Genomic DNA, 21,947 nt, shown 5'->3' with positions numbered 1-21,947 from the left:
GATGAACTCAGTAAAGATGAAGGAAGCCACAGATTCAGCTTACACCCTCTTCCTTCTATTTACCACATTTCCCCACAAATACTAATAACTGCTTGGACTGCATATCTTTGCAGGACAAATTTAGTAGATCTCAAACTTTAGGTCAACCTAAGCCAAATCCTCTTCCTGACTGAACAACCTAAAAGACGCTCTTTGTCCTTGGCTGTGCTGTGGCAGTCCATCCTCGGAGCCCTTTTCAGCGGGCGGAGTACCATTCTAAGCGTGTGGCTGCTTTATTATGGTAATGTAACCTACATCTGTTGTGCAAACACACACACACACACACACTGCTGCAGAAGCTAGTGTAAGGTTAGCTCATTCACAGCGGTAACCAAGGGTGATAACCTCCCTCCAGATCTGGCGTTAATCCACAGTGCGGCAGTCGTAGTAGCACCCGGGCCAGCGGCTGACCCTTCACTCACACGAAGAATCTTATCAGCATCTGGGAAGGCTTTACTTGATCTTTGTCCATGGCGTTGGCCGTGTTGTTCAGGTAGTCTCTAATCCTGCAGCGTTTAATCATGTGCCGCTCTGCCGGCTTGGCCTGCTTGAACCTGTGATATGAGCTGGCACTGGTCATTTTCTTTTTTTAGTCTCTGTGTCTGGTAAAACACAAAGAAAAGAAACACAGACTTTAATGAAGGAGGTGATATGGCAGCCTACAAATTAAGTTCCACTCTGTAATTGGAGCTCTGGTAGGCAGCATGAAATTACACGTCACTCACGAAGAACCTGAGCCAAGTTTTCACAGAGAAGTCATGTCAAGGTTGATGTTTTATACTTTTATTATCCTAAAAGAAGAAGATAGTAGAAATTTGATTCTTCCACGTCAGATTATCAGAAAGTTTGCTACTCAAATGTCAAGATTATTCATTTTGTAAGTCAGTAAAATGAAATGTTATTAATCAAATCAATGTTCTCCAACCCTACAAAGCAACATATACCAACCCTCTACTGGAAACATGAACTACGAACCAGTCGGATAATCAGCCGTCCGGACTGTTTGTTGTTATTAACCACACGTGTCTGATCCCTCTGCAGCACAAACACCGTCAGATCTTAAAGGGTCACACAACGTTTCAGGATTAAGACACTTTCCTCTCCAGTCGATTTTCAACTCTAACTTGTTGGTAAAGACTCAGCACGGTCACTGCAGTGAGTCAGACACAGAGCTGCCAAGGCGGCAGATCGTCAGCGATCATCAGATGGCTTCATCCGGCCCTGATGGTTCTCTGGACGATGGGTTTTGGAGTTCTGGGTTAGAAAATGATCCAGGAGGCCGGCGGCCAACTTAACAGCAGCAGGGAAATGACAAATGCCGGATGGACACACATGTGACGTCTGAACCACCTGCTGCTGCCACTGAGATGTGTTTGTGTTTGTGAACACTGGAGGAGAGCTCAGAAATGAGACGTTTAAAGACGTCTTCTAGGTTTGGTGGCGCAGATTATTTTCAGTGTTTGTTCATGCTACAAAAACAGATGGTTAGTTTATCTGTTGGTCAGTTGGTTTAAGATTAAGAAACCTTTATTAATCCCACAATGGGGAAATTGCATGGTCATGTTGTGTTGTCTTTATACAGGTCACGCCAGAAAATGAACCCAGAAGTTAATATTTAAAATAGTTTAAAATAAAATTACAGATTTTTATTTTATTCGTCCCAAAATATCTCACATTTTTGCATGTACTGAAAAAGGATTTTAAGAGCTTTAGAAGAGTTTAACTCTTTAAATATATACAGACTGTGTTAAGCAGTGTTGAGCTGAAATAATCTGGAACTATTTCAATGTTTTGTTGTTTTTTTGTGATAATAAAAAATGTGTTGATGTAAACTCTGATCAACACTTCATTTGGTAACTTTCCATCATTGAAATGATCGATTGATCGATGGAGAAACTAACCAGCAAATCATTATATATCCAATGTCCCATAGATTAATCAGTTATTTGCTTTTCGGTTTATTAAACATGTGTTTTATTTTCCACAGAGAGGAGTGTCAGTGTGTTTTTCCTTGTGGATATTCTGTTTTCTCTGCTGGGTTTCTGTCAGTTTTTTTTTTCCTCTGGCAACTTTATCAACTTTTTAGGAGCATTTATGCCTTCAGCAGATTCTGTTAATTTCAGAATATGAAGTAGCTTCATAGGCAACCCCCAGCCAGTTTGATTCTTTTGAGCTGTTGCTTCACTATTGCTGGATTACATTTGGCAAGCCCCCCTCTGCACATTGTACACTTGGCAGGACCTTAGAGCTTGTTGTACTCTTGGCAGGGCCTAACTGCCCGTTGGCACTGGGGCGATCCAAAGCCCCAGAAGAGACAGATCAGCCGAGGCCATGTTTGATAAGGAGTTCTGCTCTCCATAGACCTGGATGTGGCTTAGAAAGGCTGCTCAAACGACAAAAACAGAATCAGAGGGGCAGTAGGAGGTGTCAGACTGAGTGGGAAGATTGGATGTTAACTGAAGGAACGGTTTGAGTGTTACAATGCGGAGATGTCCTTAAGTAAAAACACTGAATCCCATTTAGCTCTAGCAGTGCTTGTTTGTACCTGACCCAGCCGCTTGTGGGAAGAGGCGAACGAAATCCTTCTATAGATTTTCAGTTCAGTGTGGTAGGTTAGGTTACGGCTTCACAAAATAATTAAAAAAAAAATCCGGGCCCACGCTGAATAATGTTCAGACTTCAGACTGCTGTAATGCCGTATTTATTTTCCCAGACAGCGAGGTGGCAAGATCAGGCTTGGCTGTTACCCTGAGTAACGGCTGACTTTGCACAGCTCATCTTCAGCTCTCTGCACTCCGCCCGTGAACCGAGCCTCTGAGCAAGCAGAAAATCCCTGTAATTGCATTAGTGTTGTCCAACTGCGAGCTGATTGCCACGCCCGCTCTCTCCAGACCGGCTTTTTTAGCTTAATTTATTGCCCTGACATGTTAGGATTTATTTTCATCCTTCTGCAGAATGGTGGACGACACAGGATCAGATACCCTTGATGAAAATCCCGGCTTTGATTCACTTTCTCTTTTATTGCAGTGTGAGGTTGTGCTATAAAGTCAGTGATGTGCTCGGTGGGAGACAGGTCTGGTCATAGCACAGGCCCGTTTCCTGCAGGCACTTGACCAAGCCAAGCTAATAAAAGGCTGCAGTGCCACTGTTATTACCACCGGTGGGAGTCCAGCAGTGCTGTGGGCGCCAGCACCAGGAGGCTGATTGCCTCTATGAGCTGAAGAGGTTGACAGACACAAATAAAGCCTGGCGGTTAAGTGAGGGCATTAAATCAGGTCTAGTCTAATTTTTTTAGTGAAATATAATCTGCCATGTGCATTTAGCCCCGTCTGTGGACTGGAACCTTCTGTTGTTGTAGTGATGGGAAAAAAAGGAAGTGGGCAGTAGTTCAAAATGCCACCGTGCATTGTGGGTAATGTAACAACTGCATGCTCAGGGAGGCTCACCGCTCTGGGGGCGAATGATTTTGTTGTTATGCTATCAAAATGCTTTTATTGCTGCACATTGTTTCCATACTTATGGGCTAATAGAGACCTCTTTTACCTACTGGTAGCCCAGAAGGTGTAATATCAAGCATTTTTATGAGTGATAATAGTGAGAATATAACCCAGGAATAACTGAATGTGCCATAAATCGGGGGTTATAGGACCGCACTGTTGATGCAGGAACCTGGTCTTCATCACCCTAGTAGTTTAATGTAACATACTTAAGAAATCAATACATTGTTTCCATAGCAACAGCGTATTAAAGGTAGGGTAGGAGATTTTAGAAACTCAGTGAGAGATATCGAAAGTAAACACACGCCCCTTTCTCTTGGAGCTCACCCCGAAGCCACGCCTCCCAATCACATGGACGCGCATTACCTGAAGACGAGCTGCGGTCTGTGACTTCGGCCATCATGCACGTACCTCTCTGGTGTGCACAGAGCAGAAAGAGAGTGACAACCAGCCAATCCTCCGTGCAGGGTCCACCCGGAGGATTGGCTGATGTTTTTAGTGTTTTATAGCTTCCACAGATGATTCATATTCTTCGTTTTAAAGCGAAACTGCCGAACTAATCGGCTGCTATCGGATTGTAAAGAGAAGTTACACTAATTTAACAAAAAGTGCATCAGAATGAAAACTCCTATACTACCTTTATTATAGTGGTAGGCCTTAACTGCGTAACATTGCATTGTTACGCAGTTAAGGCCTACCACCTGCCTCTCAGATTGCATCCCTTCTTGGTTTTTAAAAGATGTACTTCACACGGTTGGTCCCAGTATCCTAGCCATTGTAAATGGTTCTCTCTCCTCTGGCATTGTCCCATCTTCTCTCAAACATGCCATCGTTTGCCCTCTCTTAAAGAAGCCTGTACTCGATCCCGCTGTTCTAAGTAATTACAGACCGATATCTAAACTACCATTTCTATCAAAAATTCTAGAAAAAGTTGTGGCTTCCCAGTTAACTTCTTTCATGAATAATAATTACATTTTTGAGAAGTTCCAGTCAGGTTTCCGGAGCATGCATAGCACGGAGACGGCACTTGTAAAAGTCTCAAATGACCTTCTGTTGGTGGCTGACTCTGGTCTACACTCAATTTTAATCCTCCTAGACCTCAGCGCCGCATTTGACACTGTGGATCACAATGTTTTAATCAGCCGTTTGAAGTACACTGTTGGAGTCAGTGAAGTGGCACTAGAATGGTTCACCTCATACCTGTCAAACAGGTCCTTTTCTGTAACACATCCTCAGTGTCCGCCCCCCTGTCATGTGGTGTGCCCCAGGGATCCATACTGGGTCCTCTTCTCTTCACTATCTACATGCTACCCCTCAGTGATATCCTGCACAGACACAATATTAACTTCCACTGTTATGCTGACGACATCCAACTCTATATACCACTCACACCCGGTAGCTCTGATGGCTCACATATCCTGTCCTGTTTAACAGAAATTAAGAACTGGATGTCCAGCAATTTCCTACAGTTAAACGATGCTAAATCAGAAATTATTATCATTACACCTTCCACCCCCAACCCCAGCTATGTTGCCCACCTTTCCACCTGTCTTGGCACCTGGTCTAAAAATATATGCACTGAGGCCCGCAACCTGGGTATCATCTTTGACTCCAGACTTTCTTATGACACTCAAGTTACCAAGGTTGTTCAATCCTGTTTCGCACAGCTAAGGCAATTAAGAAAAATTCGACCATTCCTCTCCCCACCTCTGTTTGAAACAGTTATACATGCACTAATCTCCTCCAGGCTAGACTACTGCAACGCCCTCTACTCTGGTATCAGTAAACATAACATTCACAGACTACAATTAATACAGAATGCCGCTGCAAGGCTTCTCACTCATACAAGGAGAAGTGACCATATTACACCAGTTCTAGCTGCCCTTCACTGGCTCCCTGTGAGTTTTAGAATTGATTTTAAGATTTTACTGATGGTTTTTAAAGCAATAAATGGCCTCGCCCCCTCCTATATGCAGGACCTTTTAACCCCTCACGAGCCTGAACTCCGCCTGAGATCCTCTGGAAAACTCCTCCTATCAGTCCCCACAACCCGGCTAATTACAAAAGGTGACCGCGCATTTGCTGCATATGCGCCCAAAATCTGGAACTCCCTGCCAGAGGAAATCAGGCAGGCTAACTCAGTGACCTCTTTTAAATCTCTTCTTAAAACTCACTTTTATTGTTTAGCGTTTTCATAAACTGGTTCATTTATCCATTCATTTATTGTTTTACTTTATTGCTTTTTAATTGTTTTTATGCTTTATTCTTATTTTTATCATTATTTTGTATTTTATTCTATTTTTAATATTTTAAATTATTTTACGTCTTATTGACTCACCTTGTGTTTATGAATGTTACTGGATGGTATTTTAACCAAGTTCTGCTGTTCCTGCTTGGATTTTATTGTACAGCACTTTGAAGCTGAGTGTTTAAAAAAGTGCTTTATAAATAAAGTTATTATTATTATTATTATTTAAGTACATAGCAACTGGTTGTTCTTCAGAAGAAGACAGGTAGACGCAGAGCCCTGACCTTCAAGGGTTACAGTTGCTATGATGAAATTGCACTGAATGCCATCACACTCCCATCTGTCAGGTTTGCCATCACAGTGCAGCACAGAGCACTGACCGAACAGGCTACAAACCTTTATTGTTATTATGCAGAAAGAACACCTGTGCATGCTACACAACATCTTTTGATTCACCTGGCTGGTCTGTTTATCATGAGCAGCAGCTGCTCCATTTAGGTTCTATAATGCTGCTGTTGAAGCTCTTGCAGCACCTTCACAGTATAAGAGGATTAATGAAAGACAAAGAGCTGTGCTGTCGAGGCGCTCCAAAGGCATTTCTTGTGAAAATTCTGCTGTGGTAAACAAAAGCCATGTTGTTGACTTAAATGTTGTTGACTTAAATGTTCACTTTCACACTAAACCCTCTGACCGCTCAGAGTGACATGAACATGTCCTAAATACAACACGTCCTTTATCCGAGCCAACACGTCCTATTTGAATGTTTCCATATCTGTCTTCTCTCAAGCCCGACACTCATTACCTGGTAACCTCAGACAGACATGCAGGAAAGGTTTCTTGGCTGTTACCTAAGTAACCAAGACCTAAATTATGACATGCTATCTAAATCCGACCTAGGCTTGTGCAAAATCGTATCGTGTGCAATTGATCGTCAGAAAAACTGTCACTGATTAATATTTGCCACTTATCGATTACGGCGATTAGTGCCTCGTCATGATGACGTGTTTTTGTGTGAGGCGTACTCTCACCATCACCCGCGCACATGTGAGCCCACAATAACAATAATGGCGGAAGGCAGTGGTATTCAGTTAAAGTTCAACGTCTGTCACCATAAGCCGGAGCACGAAGAAAGCTGAAGAAAGCGCAGCGAGGCCACACCGCCGGCTACAGCTGTAGTGTATAGTGCCGCGCATGCGTACGCGACATGCATTAAGTGAAGCGCGGAGCGTTAGTTGTTGCCATAGCAACTGGATGTTTGCTTGGATCAAAGGAATGAACTCCGACTGGAGAAGCTGCCTCCCGATATTTATTTAAAATAGGAAACATTACAACAGCGAAGTCTCCTCCAGCAGATATTGGAAAGAATTCCACTCGAGAATCCGCAATACGTTTAGTCATCGTGCTCCTTACGACCAAACTAAGCGCTGGAAGAACGTAATGCAGGTTGATTTGCACACACACACATTTAAATGTGGAATTGTCCAGTTTGTTTGTCATGTTTTTTCTGCTGCTGTTCTACAGTCTGAGTGAAAACATGCACTAGTGTGCGACATAGTCCAGTCACAGGTTAATTTGCACAGACACATTTTTTAATAATCTTTAATAATCACTGATGTGACTTTTCTGAACTTATTTGTCCTGTTTAATGTTAATGTTGATATGCTGCACTGTGACTTAAGATAAGAACATTTGAAGGACAAAGTTACTTTAAACGTTTGCTTCATTATTATTTTGAAACAGTTTGTGCATCTGTTATCAATACATATTTCAAACATGGCTGGTTTGTGCCTAATCACTACATAACCAGCTTAACCTGTTAGAATGAAGGAGTTAACTTGACTTATGATTTGTTGGTATCAATTCAGAACAATGTAACATGTAACAAAACATGTAAGTGCAATTGTCATCAATTAATCTTCGAATTAATCGTTATCGGCTAAATGCCGCAATTAATCGTGATTAGTTTTTTTGCCAATATCACCCAACCTAGTGCTTTTTATCCCCAACCAAGTGTTTATTGCCCAAACCTAGCAAAAAGGGATAAAACAGTGAGATGACAAGGTAAACAATGGAACTTAAAGGCAAAATCTTCCTGTCTTTGCTACGTTTTTCTGTCTCTCCGGAGGCAAAAAGCTTTACTGATGTCATTCCATCCTCTCAAAGTGCAACTTTTAGCTTTGTATAGTTCGCTGTGTCTGTCTGTAATGAGATGAGAGGAGGATGAACTTACTGGAAGTCATTTCAGATACTTCTCTGTGAATATCTGAAAGGTAGGCAAACACTAACTCACCTAACACACTTCTGGCTTCTGTTGGACAACACGATACTGATACTAAGTGACCAGAAGTATGTAACTTTTGTCATCAGCATGTTAGCATTGGTAATGAAGATGCAAGGCTGTACCTGAGTGCAGGTTAGAATCTGTCTTTAGAGGAGTATTTCAGGATAGCTGCTGGTTCATTGGCCTCATTTTACTTAAACTTACCCATTCACTGAATTATCAGTGAAGGTCTGCAGTTGTTGTTGCTTTAACATCTCTCAAAATTTAAAGTGGTAAAAGGTAAAGTGGCTATTCTTCAGCCACATGAAAAGTCAATGTGCACGGCTGTCTTTGTCAGACACATATCTTTTTTAAAGTGTCTGCAGAAGCCGGACTTGTGTGTAGTCGAATGGAGAAGAAACCTGGAGACGCTGTTTGCTCCTGCCCCCTGCAGATGATGCATGACATCTGTTTGGCTAATCCTTCCATCTCCTCAGATGTGCGTGCAGTTTGAACTCCTGATATATACACCCAGAGGTCTCTGTGAGCGGGCGTGCTGTGTGTAATCACTATCAAAGAGATGAGGCTCTATTACAGGGTTATGAAGGGATAGTATTGGGTTTCAGGGGAAATATCAGTTGCTAAATGTCAGTAATCCTGCACTGGCATTTGGCAAATTGAAATGGATTTTCTCTGCTCAATGTTTTTTTCTCAACAGCCTGATTCCCTCCTGCCGTCTCCCTTCAAACACAAAGAGACAGAGAGAGTAATTGCTGTTTCGGTGTAAAGTATTACATTCTAAGCCTGTCTCTCCTGCATGTTGCATTTGAAAGTCTGTACCTTGGTAGCTGTCCTGACTCGTGGCTCAGAGTGAGGACATGTGCGGTGGATGGAGAGCAGCTGATGCTTCACCGTACAGTAGCTTCGTCCTTGGCCCACTCTGCGGTCACTTCTGCCTGCTGGCCACCTGCCACCATTAGAGCAGCCAGCTCTTTAAAAACTCAGATACTGTAGGAGGATAAAACTAAAAGAGCTCATGTTATAAGTGAGTGGCAGAAAAGTAATTTTCTGTGATTGGCCCAATGCCACTGAACATTCTGACTTGGCGCTGTGTCTAAAAATAACTGACAGTTGCAGTTATGGATATTACAGAAAAGGGAACATTATTTTTCCATCAACAGTGGCTGGGGCGGCAGGTCTGATATATATGGAGCTGATGTGGACAAACAGGTCGTTTATTAATGGATTCTTTTAGAGGTTATATCTTTTTATGGGAAAATGATTTAACTTTTCCTTTTTTTGTGGTAAAAACAGGTCTTATTGTGCTTCTAGGCAGCATCGTTACACACACAAATGACAGAACAGGTCCTTTGCCATCTCAAAACAACGCGTATGTTTGTTTGGCAGAGGTAATGAATTATGAAAGCAGAGGGTGGGGGGATTGATGCCATTTCCTAACTGAAGACTTTCTCTCAGGAGACTGGGGTTCATGTCACTGTGTGTGACATGCATGTGGCTGCCTCACCTCCACTAATGCTCCACCTTTAAGGCTGTATTTAAAATGAACTAAGCTGCAAGCTCTGTGGCTGATAAGTGAATGTAAAAGTGTTAAAAACTGCAGTTTCCCCTTTGCCCTCTGGGGGCAGGCTCCAAAAGCATCTTAATCCCCATAAACTGGCATGTTAAAATGTTCAACTTTACAGCAGGAATAAACATGTTTGCAGCCTGGTTCAAACCTTGTTTTACGACAGCTGTACAGTAACCTGGCCAGTCATACCGCATTACTTTGTGCGGTTTCTCTCGATTAATTGGATCTGAATTTCCCCTTCACAGCCAGTTCCACTCAGTAGAAATGCTGCCATACCAATTTCATTCATCATTCATCATTCATCATTTCATGAGGCAGTTTATCCTGCATCCTTTGGTACTACCCCCTGGAAATCCACCTCAAATCCACAGAGACCACACTAAGTCCTTGTATAGTACAGAACAAGTTTAATGCTGCCAGGCTAACTGTCCCTACAGGACCTGGGCTTCCGGCTTCTGCTGTGGCCCACCGGCCTCTGCTTTACTGGTGCTCCACCGCTTTGAGTTTATTTGATTATTAAACGGGGGGCCGGACACACTGTGACGATGATGAGATCATCTTCTACTTCACCTCTTTGCTCTTCTATTTTTGGATAGATTTTAGGTCGTGCAGCACTGAAAAGCAACATATAAAACTGGATTTGGGCAGCAACTACCAGAGATTCTAATCATTAATTTATAAAATGTCCTCATTAACACTTGTATCAGTAAATGGACCCAACAAATACTCGTCTAAAATACTGTATGAGGTTTAGATGATTGATCTATAGTTAATGTTGCTCTGATTCATCTCCTGATTAAATCAGCTCATCATTCCAGCTTCAGTTTGTTTTGGTCTGTTTTTATTTATTATAGCACAAACAGTGTTTTGTCATCTGTCAGATATTTAATCAGTAATCTGAACTATAATAAATGCAGTGGAGTAAAGTGAAATAAGTCTGACTACTGTTGCGGTTTTGACCTTGAGGCGGTGCATTATATAACAACACAAAGTGTTGTTCTAACTGCTGTGGGGAGTCTTTATGCAGCACTGTGACTTCCAGTCAAATGTAAAATCTCAATATGCTTTATTTCTGAGAGGTAGACTTGTTCTGTGGATTTCAGCTTCTCAAAGCGCCACAGAGAGCAGCTTTTCCCCTGTCTTCACTTTGACAAATTCTTCACTTTCTCGAGCCAGCGAGCATCAGCCTACGCAGCAGAGCATAGAGCGTCACCAAACTGCTCCTGTGAACATATGGCGCTCCTGCCTCCCCCCTCCCACCACCCCCCGTCCCAAAAGTTTGCCAGATCCAGACGGGAAAGTGAATATTGCAGAGTGTTTAATCCTTCATACTTGTGGGGATTATGTTCCATTTGATATCAGATATGCATTAGTCAAATGGGTTTTGCCTGCTTTTGGGTTGCAGACACACATTTTTAGAACACGTGTGCTGAAACCCACATACACACACACACACGTATACAGTACATCCATAATGAAGGCTGGGATTAGCAGTTAATGTGTGTATAGATGAAAAGGGTGTTTCCTCCTTATTATGGCTCCCTGCAGAGTCTCGTCTCCAATAAAAAACAAACAGATTAAGATTCTCCGAGATGCTTTGTACCGGCAGTGATCCAGTTTCATGCCAGCAGAGCAGATTAGTGTTCATTTGACCTGGATTGAAGGATTTGCTTTTCATATGTCACCGCTGATAAGGGTGATACCACTGAAGTAGTGCTCGCCAGGGGCAGCAGCAGCAGCAGCATCAGGACATTTTATCATTGTACTGTAGATAGGCGCCCGGCCCATTATCAGGAGTAAGTCAAGTTTCATCTGCACAGCATGAACATCTGGACTTCAATCATGAAATGTACAAAAAAAGGGGGCAGAGATATGGACCAGCTGCCTGCTTCCCCTAATGCACATCTTCCATACTCATCCTGTTTGTTTATAGTAATTATAGTTTCTGCTCTAATGACTTCCTCTCCCACAAACTGAGCAATAAACAGGAGTGAGTGTATTTCAAACAGAAAGCTAGAATGTAATTATTGGATCTGTTTGATATAAGACGTCATAGAGCAGCCGGGCCGGTGGACGTAGTGCTTCCTCTAACAATATATATATATGTATTATACTTAGTAGAATATTGACTTGTATGGAGCGCACTTTCCCAGAACCAAGCTTATATCTTTATATTAAACATGTAGAAGCTGCCTGTTTGATGTGCATGTCTGCAAATATAACGAGCTATAACAAAAGGTGAGGTTGTTTGGAGGATGAGGAGAAATATCAGCCCACAATCTGTGAAGTAAAGTTCCATGTCCTTATTGTTCTCATGGAGTGACTGGATTAATGTGGTGTTACTAAACCAGTGAATGTTCGGAGAGTTTCTTCAGACCAGAAGCTTAGACAGAAAAGCATCACAGATCCTTGTTTAAGATGCAAGCCGGAGCGTCAGTGCTCCCGTATGGAGGCCACATGACAGCTGTGTGAGGTGACTGCCCCCTCTGCTGGGCTCGACCAGCATCAGCAGGCTTTAAAAGCCCCACAGTACCAACAAGCTCTGCTGCTGCCCGTTCAGTCAGCTGCAGCCTCAGCACAATAAATCCTGCATGCGTGCAGGGTTCCTGTTTTTCTATGCATTTATTCAGCTCAGTGAATTAATGCAAAGACAGACAAAGAAGAGTGGAGTGTACGTGTGTGCATTTACTAAAGCGCCATGTTTGTTTTTTCTTTGTGTATTTATTTATACATTCATGTCTTTTATTCAGAATTTTCTAGGAAGATGTTGGCAATTAAAAAATAGGAAATTGTGCAATAACAAAAAGCATGGAAAACCAATATACAGCATTTATACCATATATATATATATATATATATTAATGGTATAAATCAATTTTAATTTAATTTATTTTTTTTAATTTTATTTTTCTTAGAAATGCAATATATTAACCGACATAAAGTTTTATTTCGGAGGCACTTGAGGTAGCTTAGCCCTTCAATGTTAGCACCAAGTTAGCTCCTGTTAGCTGTGGTGGGCTACTTCAACAACAATCAAATTCTGAATCAAACAAAACAGCAACTGCTGGTTAAAAACACAAAATTATTTCATTTTTTATGAACCATATTTTATAAAAATTACGATAAACGATAAACAACCTGAATATTTATTTTCCTTGAAAATCAGATAACGAATAAATAAAGTAAAAGAAAAGTAAGTAAAAACTTGTATAAATATCTCATGAATGAAATTAATCAGCTAGTCATGAAGCTCATCTAAATGCAGTAACACTTACTGATTGTATTAATGCACCTTCAGGGCTCCTGTGGCTGAAATGTGGATGGGAACTTGTGCGTGACTGTGTTGCCGGCAGTGAAGATTCAGCCTCTTACTCCTCTGAGAACAGAATAGTTTGTTATCTCGTACCTGGATGACTTTTGGAGCGAAACCTTCTCCCAGAAATATGACATGAGTGAAGTGTGTGCGGACCCACTTTCAATCTCAAGTGTGGCTCTTTGTTTATGCTCAGGTCTTATTGCCTCAGAGAGCAACATTAAGGCTGAAAAAGAGAGGAGGAGGAGGAGGTGGAGCAGGAGGAGGAGAAGGAGGAGTGAGGGAAATACTGGCTAAATATTTTCTCAAACGCCTTAATTGAAATTGGATTTTAACTGCTCAGTGGACCGTGGTGGCAAGAATCAGGTGCCAGGGAGGAAGAATTTTTGCATTGCAAATGTAATTTCCATGTTTTTTTCCTTTCACACATTGCCCAGGAGACTCGCGAAAATAGCTACCAGATATGTTTTTTCATGAGCCATTTTCTTCAGGTTGAGCCTCTCATTATTCCAATACCCATCACGATTAGCTTTTTGGATTGAGCTACAGTGCAGTCCTGTTGTTTACTGAGCCGAAGCAGTATTCTTTGTGGGAGATTGTATTCTCTTCATGCCCAAATAGAGCCTGATGGAGGTGAAATTCTGATTGCACAATATGTATGAGGAAAATAAGCAGCTAATTTGCTTTGAAATTTCATTCATCACTCCAGTGAGTTGAGCACCACTTGTTGATTATCCTGCAGATTTATTGCCTATTTCATATACATCAAGTAGAAAAATTGATAGTTGTGCAGATAAGTGATGTTTGGAGGAAATATTCAGATGTTGATTTTTAATATATTTATGTTGTTTGCATGTTTTGTTTTTGCTTATATAAGCATCTTAGGAGGAGGAAACTCATTCTCTTACATTGAAATGCCACATCACTGAACATCAGCAAGCAAACAATCTGACTTTTTGATCTTGTTTCATTGTAAAACTATGAAATATAAATGTACATTTTAGGCCATTGTCACAACTGGACCTATGCCAGCTGCTATGTTCTCCTGCCTTAGGTGAGGTCTCATGGGCTCGCTGCAGGATAGACCAAACAGGGAAATTATAGCACTCTCATGTCAGCGGCACCAGTGATTCCACAGTCTTGACTGCAACCTGAGATCAATACCCTCTCACTCAGAGCGGGTTTTAGCACCTTTAAAACAGCCCCCACAAAGCGTTCGGTCAGGACGTGTTAAATGAAACGTCCCCAGGCTACACCCATAAGTGGCGCTGCACTTAATGGCCGTCATTGTCTGATCGGATGCTGGCAAACAAGGTCGTTGCAGCTGCAATATGGAGTCATATTCCTCAAGCAAAATGTTTTAACATTGACCGAAGGCTCTAATGTTGAAACTTTATAGCCGCTCTGCAGCCTTTCTGCTTGTGTTAATGGTCCAACTCCGCAACTGTACTCCTTCCGCCGAGCCTTTCAACTTACGTGTCACACGGCTCAACAGGCCGACGCGTGATCACTCTGATGGATGAGTGAATGAGGAGAGGAGCTGGTGGAGGTTCAGCGCCCCGTGGCGCCCACGTCGAGCCCTCCAATCGCCTCCAGACTCTGACACATCATTTCCCCTGTGATTTGTGGCCAGAATGAGGTTGAAGGAGACAAGGAAATTTTCTGTCCTCCTGAGAACAGATGGATGTTGCAGCTCTGCAGACTGAGCTGAGGTTGTTACTCTGCCCCCCCTCCTCCTCCTGCTTTATAAGGGATCGGTTTCATGCTCCATAATGGACTCTTGATGACTGGCTATTACAGCACATTTTCAGACGACCTGCCATCTTTTTTTCTTTTTTGGATGAGAAAGAACAGACTGAATGTCCTTTCAGGAAAAAAAAGGATATATATTATTTTGTAAAATGCTTAAAGAGAATTTCTCATTGGTCCTCTTAGTGCTGTTTCATACTGGATCAAAGTTGGGACCCTTCTGTTTGTGATCAAAGATGGATGGTAATGCCATGAAATGATGTGTGATGTAACATACAAGCAACTGCTAAAATGTGATAGGCTTGTCAGCCCAGCAAATGGTCACCATCTTTTTACAATTCCCTGCCCCACGGCACATCAAATGTTTGATCTCATCTCTGAGAAGAAAAGCCTGCGGCGACTCCCTTGGGACGTTTGATGTTGGAGATCAGAGCTTGTGGAGGTGCAGGATCTTTGGCTGTGGGGGCTTCACCATTACCCACGCCACATCCAATCTCCTCGCCATCAGGTTACTTCAAAGAATCTGAAAAGCCCCACCTTCCTAAAAAGTCCAGTTTGCCACTGGTGTTGTCTGATAGATTAGCAGCCCGTTATTGAAGTTTCCTAGAAAAAAATTAAATAAAATGTCTCTGGCTCTGTTGAACTCTATCATCACCTCAGGCTCAGTGATGTAGCAGCACAGATTTGTATTTTTTTTTTCCCCACCACGGTCTGATTCTTTCTCTCTTCTGTGCATTGATCTCCAGCTCTGCCCTGCCAATAACTCCTCGTCCTCCATCTCTTATCCATTATTCATCACTCTCAGCTCTGTCTGCCGGGCTGTAATACCTCTTACCTCCAGATGATAATTTTGCAGTTTTGCAAGCTATGAAGCAATTTCACCCCAGCTGCTGCTTTATTGGCAGGAAAGCTGAAATAGAAATATTATGTTTATGCACAGTTGGTGCACTGGTGGCACAAAATAACAACTCACAGATACTTATAGGTAGTTGGATGATCATGTGGGGGGACTCGGGACCAATTCATTCTTTTGTTGAAAAGGTAAATTCAAGGTGAACTATAAGAATTTAAATAGATATATTTTCATTTTCTTTATGCTTTGTCACAGTAGGTGGTAGTGCTAGTTAGCTACTAGCTTATGTGTGGCTGCTTTGGGACAGCATGTCAGCAAATATGGTCGACACGAGAGAGACCCCACATCACGAAGGCAGATTTCACCGCTGACACAGAGATGTAAAGTTAGTTGTATTGATAGAACATAGTATTGGAGTACTTTTACTCACAGCGGGTTATTTGTTAGGCAGTCTGTCAGGGAATAGCAGAGTCAGCAGCTTTAATCCTCTGGGGACCATGAATGTTGACAGCCTAACTTTGCCTTTAAGTCTGGACAACTATCGACCAACCTTCATCGTTACAGTTGTGCCATGTCTAAAACACTGATGACGACTTTGTGAGAACCAGCTCAGCTTCTTCAAAGGCCGATAGATCAGTTGCATTCGAAGGAGTGAAATAGTGTGAGTCAACGAGCAGAGATTAAGTGTTAATCTCTGCAAATTGACTATCTCAGAAGGAGGACTTCAGAGAGATTGTTTCATACTTCATTCATCTGAAGTGAAGGGAGGAGGTTACAGGGAGTCATCAGCGCTGAATCTAAAACACAGTGATTAACTTCAACACTTTCTCCCCTTCCTCTGTGGTAAAGTTGCTCTACTTCAGAAGTCTTGTCTCACAGGGGATCTCGTGTCCCTGCTTAGATCATATGGGAGTGACCCTATCGTAAGACGGCATGATTAATTTAATTTTAATCACAACATCAGCTTCAAAAACTGTATCAACATGATCACTTCTGTCTATATATTTAAAGAAGCTCAAACACTGCCTCATCCTCTGCAGGTTCTCTGCGCTGAAGTTTGCTGGAGCCTCACTGAGGCAAACACAGAAACAGCTGAATCTATTCATTTTCTTTCAATCCTAAAAGCAGTTGTATACAGAGTGTTTCAATTTGATGAGTGTAATTTACCATCTTTACACACTGTGTATTTGTTCTCGTAAAGACAAACGAGGAGTGAATGCATCTTTTGTTTTTATTGTGTATATTTGCACAGCTGCTGGTAGATTTATGCTGCAGCTGTGCAGCATGGACTTCTCTGTTTATCATCCAATATAAAAATACTAACACGGTTAGATGTGCTCTAACATACATTCAAGTTACAGTGCTTTTTTTAACACTCGCTCTCTCTCTCCTTCTGCAGAAGAAGTCGTTGATCGCCACCAGTCTCATCGTGGCGCTGTCGCTGTTTGTGGTCGTGGTGAACTATTCAGAGAAGCCATACTTCCTCCTGCAGCCTGTGTTCGGCCAGACGTTCAGCAGCCACTGGATGTTCTCCAAGCAGCCTTACAAGGCCTTCAAGCCTCACCTGGGCTATGTCAGCATCCCCAAACAGGAGGTGAGGCACAAACACACATGCAGAGTGGTGTTCAACTGGACACTGACTCCACTATATCTTTAGATTTATTTTCTGTTTTTTTGTCATTGCTGCCTGACTAATAAGAAATATTAGCAAACACACCAGCAGAGATCATCATATGTCTTTTGGTGAAAAGTTGCTCGACACACAGACAAGTGCACAATGCCCCGGGCTGTTATGAGACCCCAGAGGGCTGACGGACTCTGGATTATTTGCGATGACATCTTAGTTGGAAATGATCCAGAAAAGGCCCCAGTCTGGGTGTCTGGCAGGTGTGTTAACAGTATTCAGCAGCCATTCACTGACCGCAGCTCATTCTAATCTGTATGGAAATGATTTACCACCTGAGATGGAGCTATGGATGCTATCTGTAAATTCTATCAGTTCATTTTTTGTGTAGTTGTATATCCCCACAGTGACTGACACTGTTTGTTGACTTACGGCTGGCTCAGTTAGCATTAGCTCTGCGATATAAGCTTGCTGCTGAGTGTGTTTTGCTCTTCTAAAAGCAGCGGTATTATGGTGTTCTGGACCTCTTAGCAAGGCTGGGGTTTAGCAGCCTGAGCAGTCATGGCTGCGGGCCCATTGATGTACAGAGCTGAGCGCTAGATAAAAACCTATAAGCTATTATAAAAGCTGATATATATGGTTTTATTGTATCCAACCTGACAATCACCTGTGCTGCAGACTTTCTTCCTACATTTGTGACATCATGCTGTGAACGAGTAACTTTTCTTTTATTGTTATTCATATTCTATATCCATCTATTTCCTGTCATCAGCCGCACCTCTACAGTGAATGATGTCTCTTGTGGTTATAATTCCTTTGTAATTCCAAACACCCGTGTCCGTGATCCTATTCTTCTGCCTTCAAACAGCTCTGTGCTGTATATATTCCCTGCACAATTTATGGAAATTGAAATATCAAAGCCTTTTAATTCCCACCACATCAAAATGTTAAAAACCAAGCTGTGTGTTTGTTGCTTTTTGAGGCAGCATGAAAAACTAAAACTGTGCTCCTACTGGGGTATATTGAGGAGTCACGCACTAAAATCCATGTCACATTTCCAGCTCATGGAGAATAAGGAGTCATGTTTTGCAATGAAGTGGCAATGGATGCATCAGTCCTTTATGAGTGGATGCCTTAGATTCAGCAGGCTGTTATTGGCAGATTAATGCGGAGCGTCATCCTCTGCCTCCGGAGGGTTTCATCCACACAACATGGGCCCAGAGGCAATCACGCCTTACACCAATCTGTACGTCTCCACCTCCTTCTGCCTCCAGACAAGCCTGCTTAAATCACTGCCCTCTCCCCTGTGGAGATTTATGCAAATCATCGGAAGGGACGGGCAGCTTGTGCAGAATTAGGCCTCGATTTGGCTCAAATTTCGCCACCAGTGAGTTCTCTGGAACCAATCAGAAAAGGCAGTGATTGGCCTGAACAGTGTCAGAAGTGTTCGGCGCGCTCCTGAATTTTCTGTCAAAGACTAGACAGAATAGTTGAAGTCTGGTTAAGGTGATACTCTGGGCTGAACTGATAACTGATAACGTCTGCAGCGTGTGAGCTGTCAGCCTCGGTTAAGCACACAGCAACACCTTAAGAAGGAGTAATATTTCTCACAGACTGTAAGGCAATCTCACATGAGCCACGGTGAGGTGTCATTCGATGTGTTATAAACCTTGCGCGAGCATGTATAATGCATAACCCGGTAGCATTGGAATGGCCTGCCTTATTTTCCTCATTTGATTGAGTCTGTCTCCAGGTGTGATGAATTGCTCCTGCTCTGCTTTTCAGGAGAAATAGAAAACATTTGTCTTGTGGCACTTTACATTCATGCCTCTGGTCTATCACAGAGCGGGGAGAAAAACTTGATATTTTAATTTAGACCCAAACATTTTAAACTCAGGCCCTTTAAAAAGTACACAGTGCAGCCTACATGAGGGGAGGGCGGGTCCAATTTTAGGTGAGTTTCCTATAGTTAATTAGAAATCATCTAGAATTTGCTATACTGACCATATCTAGCTGCATATAATGTAAAAGTCAGTGTACGTATGTTTCAAATGGAGGTAACAATTGTGTAAACATTGTAAATCTCAGGTTACTTTGTGTTCCTCTGATTTTCCATGCATTCATTCATTTTCTGAACCAACTTCTGTGCAGAAGTCCCCCTGTTACCCTGCACCCATCCCAGCTGTCAAACAGCGGGAGGCAGGGTACACCCTGAACAGGTCGCCAGGCTAATGCAGTACTCACAATCATGCACTCAGACCTAAAGCCAATTTAGAGGCCTCTGTGAACCTAACATGCATGTCTTTGGTATGTGGGATGTGGGAGGTAGCTGGTGTACCCGGAGAAAACCCACACAGGGAGGAGAACCTGAAAACTCCACACAGAAAGGCCCCAGATTCGAATCAGGAGCCGTCTTACTGTCTTACTGTGTTCTCCCCTGTGATTTCAAATTTTATATAAAAAAAAAAAAGAAAAAAGAAAAATTAACACTCAAGATGAAACTTGAAAAGTTTCTGTCACGATCCTTTGTCTTGTTTGTTTAGTTTTCCCTTGGATCGCTGTATTTTCTCCTGTTTGGTTGTTTCCTGTTTTACTTTGAGGGGTCTGGTTTGTGTCTGGCCTTGTGTATCTGTGTGTGCTTCCTCCTGTGTTTCCCTCCATTTGTGATTACCTGCCCTTAGTCTGTGTGTGGGTCCTGCTTCATTTTTGAACACAAAACTTTTGCCAGGCCCTGTGTTGTTTAAACACACATAGTGAAATCATATATCATATTTGTAGCATCCATGTTGTTCCCAAAAGCACATGAGGACTCTAAGCTAAATGAGGTAGATGCTAAACAATGCTAACATGCTCCTGTTCATGTCAACTTATTGTGTTCACCTTTAGCATGCTATCATTCTTATATTAGCACATTATATTTAAAGGTTTTTAGAATAAAAAACACCAAAAAATATAAGTGATCAATAAATATCTTTAAGGACTTGTAGTTCACAGGCCGGAATCTTACACAGTGATAGTCGGCATGTCGATGAAATAATTATTGCTTATTAATTAATCGTGTTTAGAGCATTTTAATGAACGTCAAGGTTAGGTTCACACCCCGGTGCCGTAATTTAATGATGGCCGCGTCCCCGGCATTAAGCCTGCCTTTTAAATAAACCACTTTATTTTTAACACACTCATGCATTTCAAATTGGAGGCTTTGCTGAGTAGATTTTGTACTTATCAGAGAGCCAGAATTATTGGGATTATAAAAGTGCACTCTGTTTGCTATTACTGCATGGCACACTGAAGCAGTGGCGTCATGAACATGAAACTGCAACATGAATCACAGCTGAGGAGCCTGTAACACTATTGATTTACAGGACATAAACCTCAAAGATTTGTTGGGAGCAAGACTCCAGGTCTGCTGAATAAAAGTGTTCCAGTAGTTATAAGCTTATATACTCTTTTTTTAAAGCATGTAAATGAGATCAGAAGCAATAATGTTCACTGCTGTTTATACCAGCGTGGCTGTATTTTTTCTGCTTTAAAATGAAGCATTTTTATTAGGGAAAATGCTCTTTTAATCATTTTTCTCTGCTGTTGGTGTGCTACATGCTTTGCTCTGGGGCTCTTCAGAGTTTCCACGTGTCTCACATGTACTTAGCCAGCCAGCGTTCCCCACAGAGCTCAGCCAATCTGTGTGTGCTGAAAGGCGTGATGGAGTTATGAGCTGGGCTGAGGGGACCGGGTGATGATGGACGAGCCGCTGACAGCTCAAGGCTGCTGTAATGTGTGTTTCAACTACCCAGTAAATGCAGGAGTACCAGGCCAGGTCCAGAGATCAGTTCTTACATCCTAAATGAGTCCATACAGGAGGAAAAAAAAAAGCAGTCGCTGAAGTAACTTACAGGAGAATTATATCCTATCAGGAGGAAAATCTGTTGTTGTTGTTTCCGTTCTAAGCATGAGTGCTGGTGATGGTTGTAGTGATGTTTCCTGATTTGTCGCGTGGAATTGTGTTTTCACACTAAAACTGTTGTTTGTTAACAAATGTATGTTGTGTTCCATGTCTACCTCCGTGCAACCCGCTCCAAGAGACGGCATAAATAGGTGTATAGGCCCTTTTTCTTGTCATCCACCTCTTAGATCCTCTCCACACTTTGTATTTATTTATTTTTTTAAGTATTCCGGCACCATTGATTATTAGCTTGTTAATTTAATCTTAGTTTATTTTATATTTCTGATTATGCTGGGACTATTAAAGTGTTTCCAGTTTTGATCTGAATTTAGTGATGGTTAGTGAGCATACGGAAGTACGGCACAAAAAAGTTTGACCCGCTGCATGCAAAAATAAGGTAGACGTAAACAAAGCAGTGCTTGCGTACCATTTCCAGAGGTCGCTCACCACCGATGGATACTTGGTCCTCTGTTGCTTCATTCCAGGCGGCCATGTTGTCAAGTAAATCGCTCAAGAGTCTAGTGTTCCCTTTAGACTTCATCATTCGCTTGTGTTGTCTCTTTTTCTGAGCAGTAAATCTCGTGTACGCACAACAATGAGTGCTGATGAGACAAATGGCTGTAATAGAATTTACTGAGTTGTCTAGTGGGAATGTGTTTACACTCTGAAACTCTCTGTCTCTCACTGTTTGTCGATTAAATGAAAGAAACACACAAGAGAGAGTTTCGCGTCGGCCGCTGGCCTGCAGCTAAAATGCTGTTTGTATTCAAAACAGTGACGTTCAGTCATTCTCCATTAAGCAAATGATGAACAGTGCTCGGTCGTACAACACG

General features: G+C 42.1%; 1 protein-coding gene across 1 annotated transcript in view; it reads left to right on the top strand.

The window, feature by feature from the left end:
* The window catches only part of st6galnac3 (ST6 (alpha-N-acetyl-neuraminyl-2,3-beta-galactosyl-1,3)-N-acetylgalactosaminide alpha-2,6-sialyltransferase 3), a 60,442-nt gene that overhangs the window by 5,570 nt on the left and 32,925 nt on the right, over positions 1–21,947 (top strand). The window contains exon 2 of the mRNA XM_028428266.1: positions 16,947–17,141. Within this exon, the coding sequence (XP_028284067.1) occupies positions 16,947–17,141 (195 nt within the window). The remainder of the gene's footprint in view (positions 1–16,946; positions 17,142–21,947) is intronic.

This window comes from Parambassis ranga, chromosome 17 (assembly GCF_900634625.1).
Source record: "Parambassis ranga chromosome 17, fParRan2.1, whole genome shotgun sequence".
Lineage (NCBI taxonomy): Eukaryota > Metazoa > Chordata > Actinopteri > Ambassidae > Parambassis > Parambassis ranga.
Note: the sequence above shows the minus strand (reverse complement) of the source record. Positions and strands in the feature narration are given on the sequence as shown.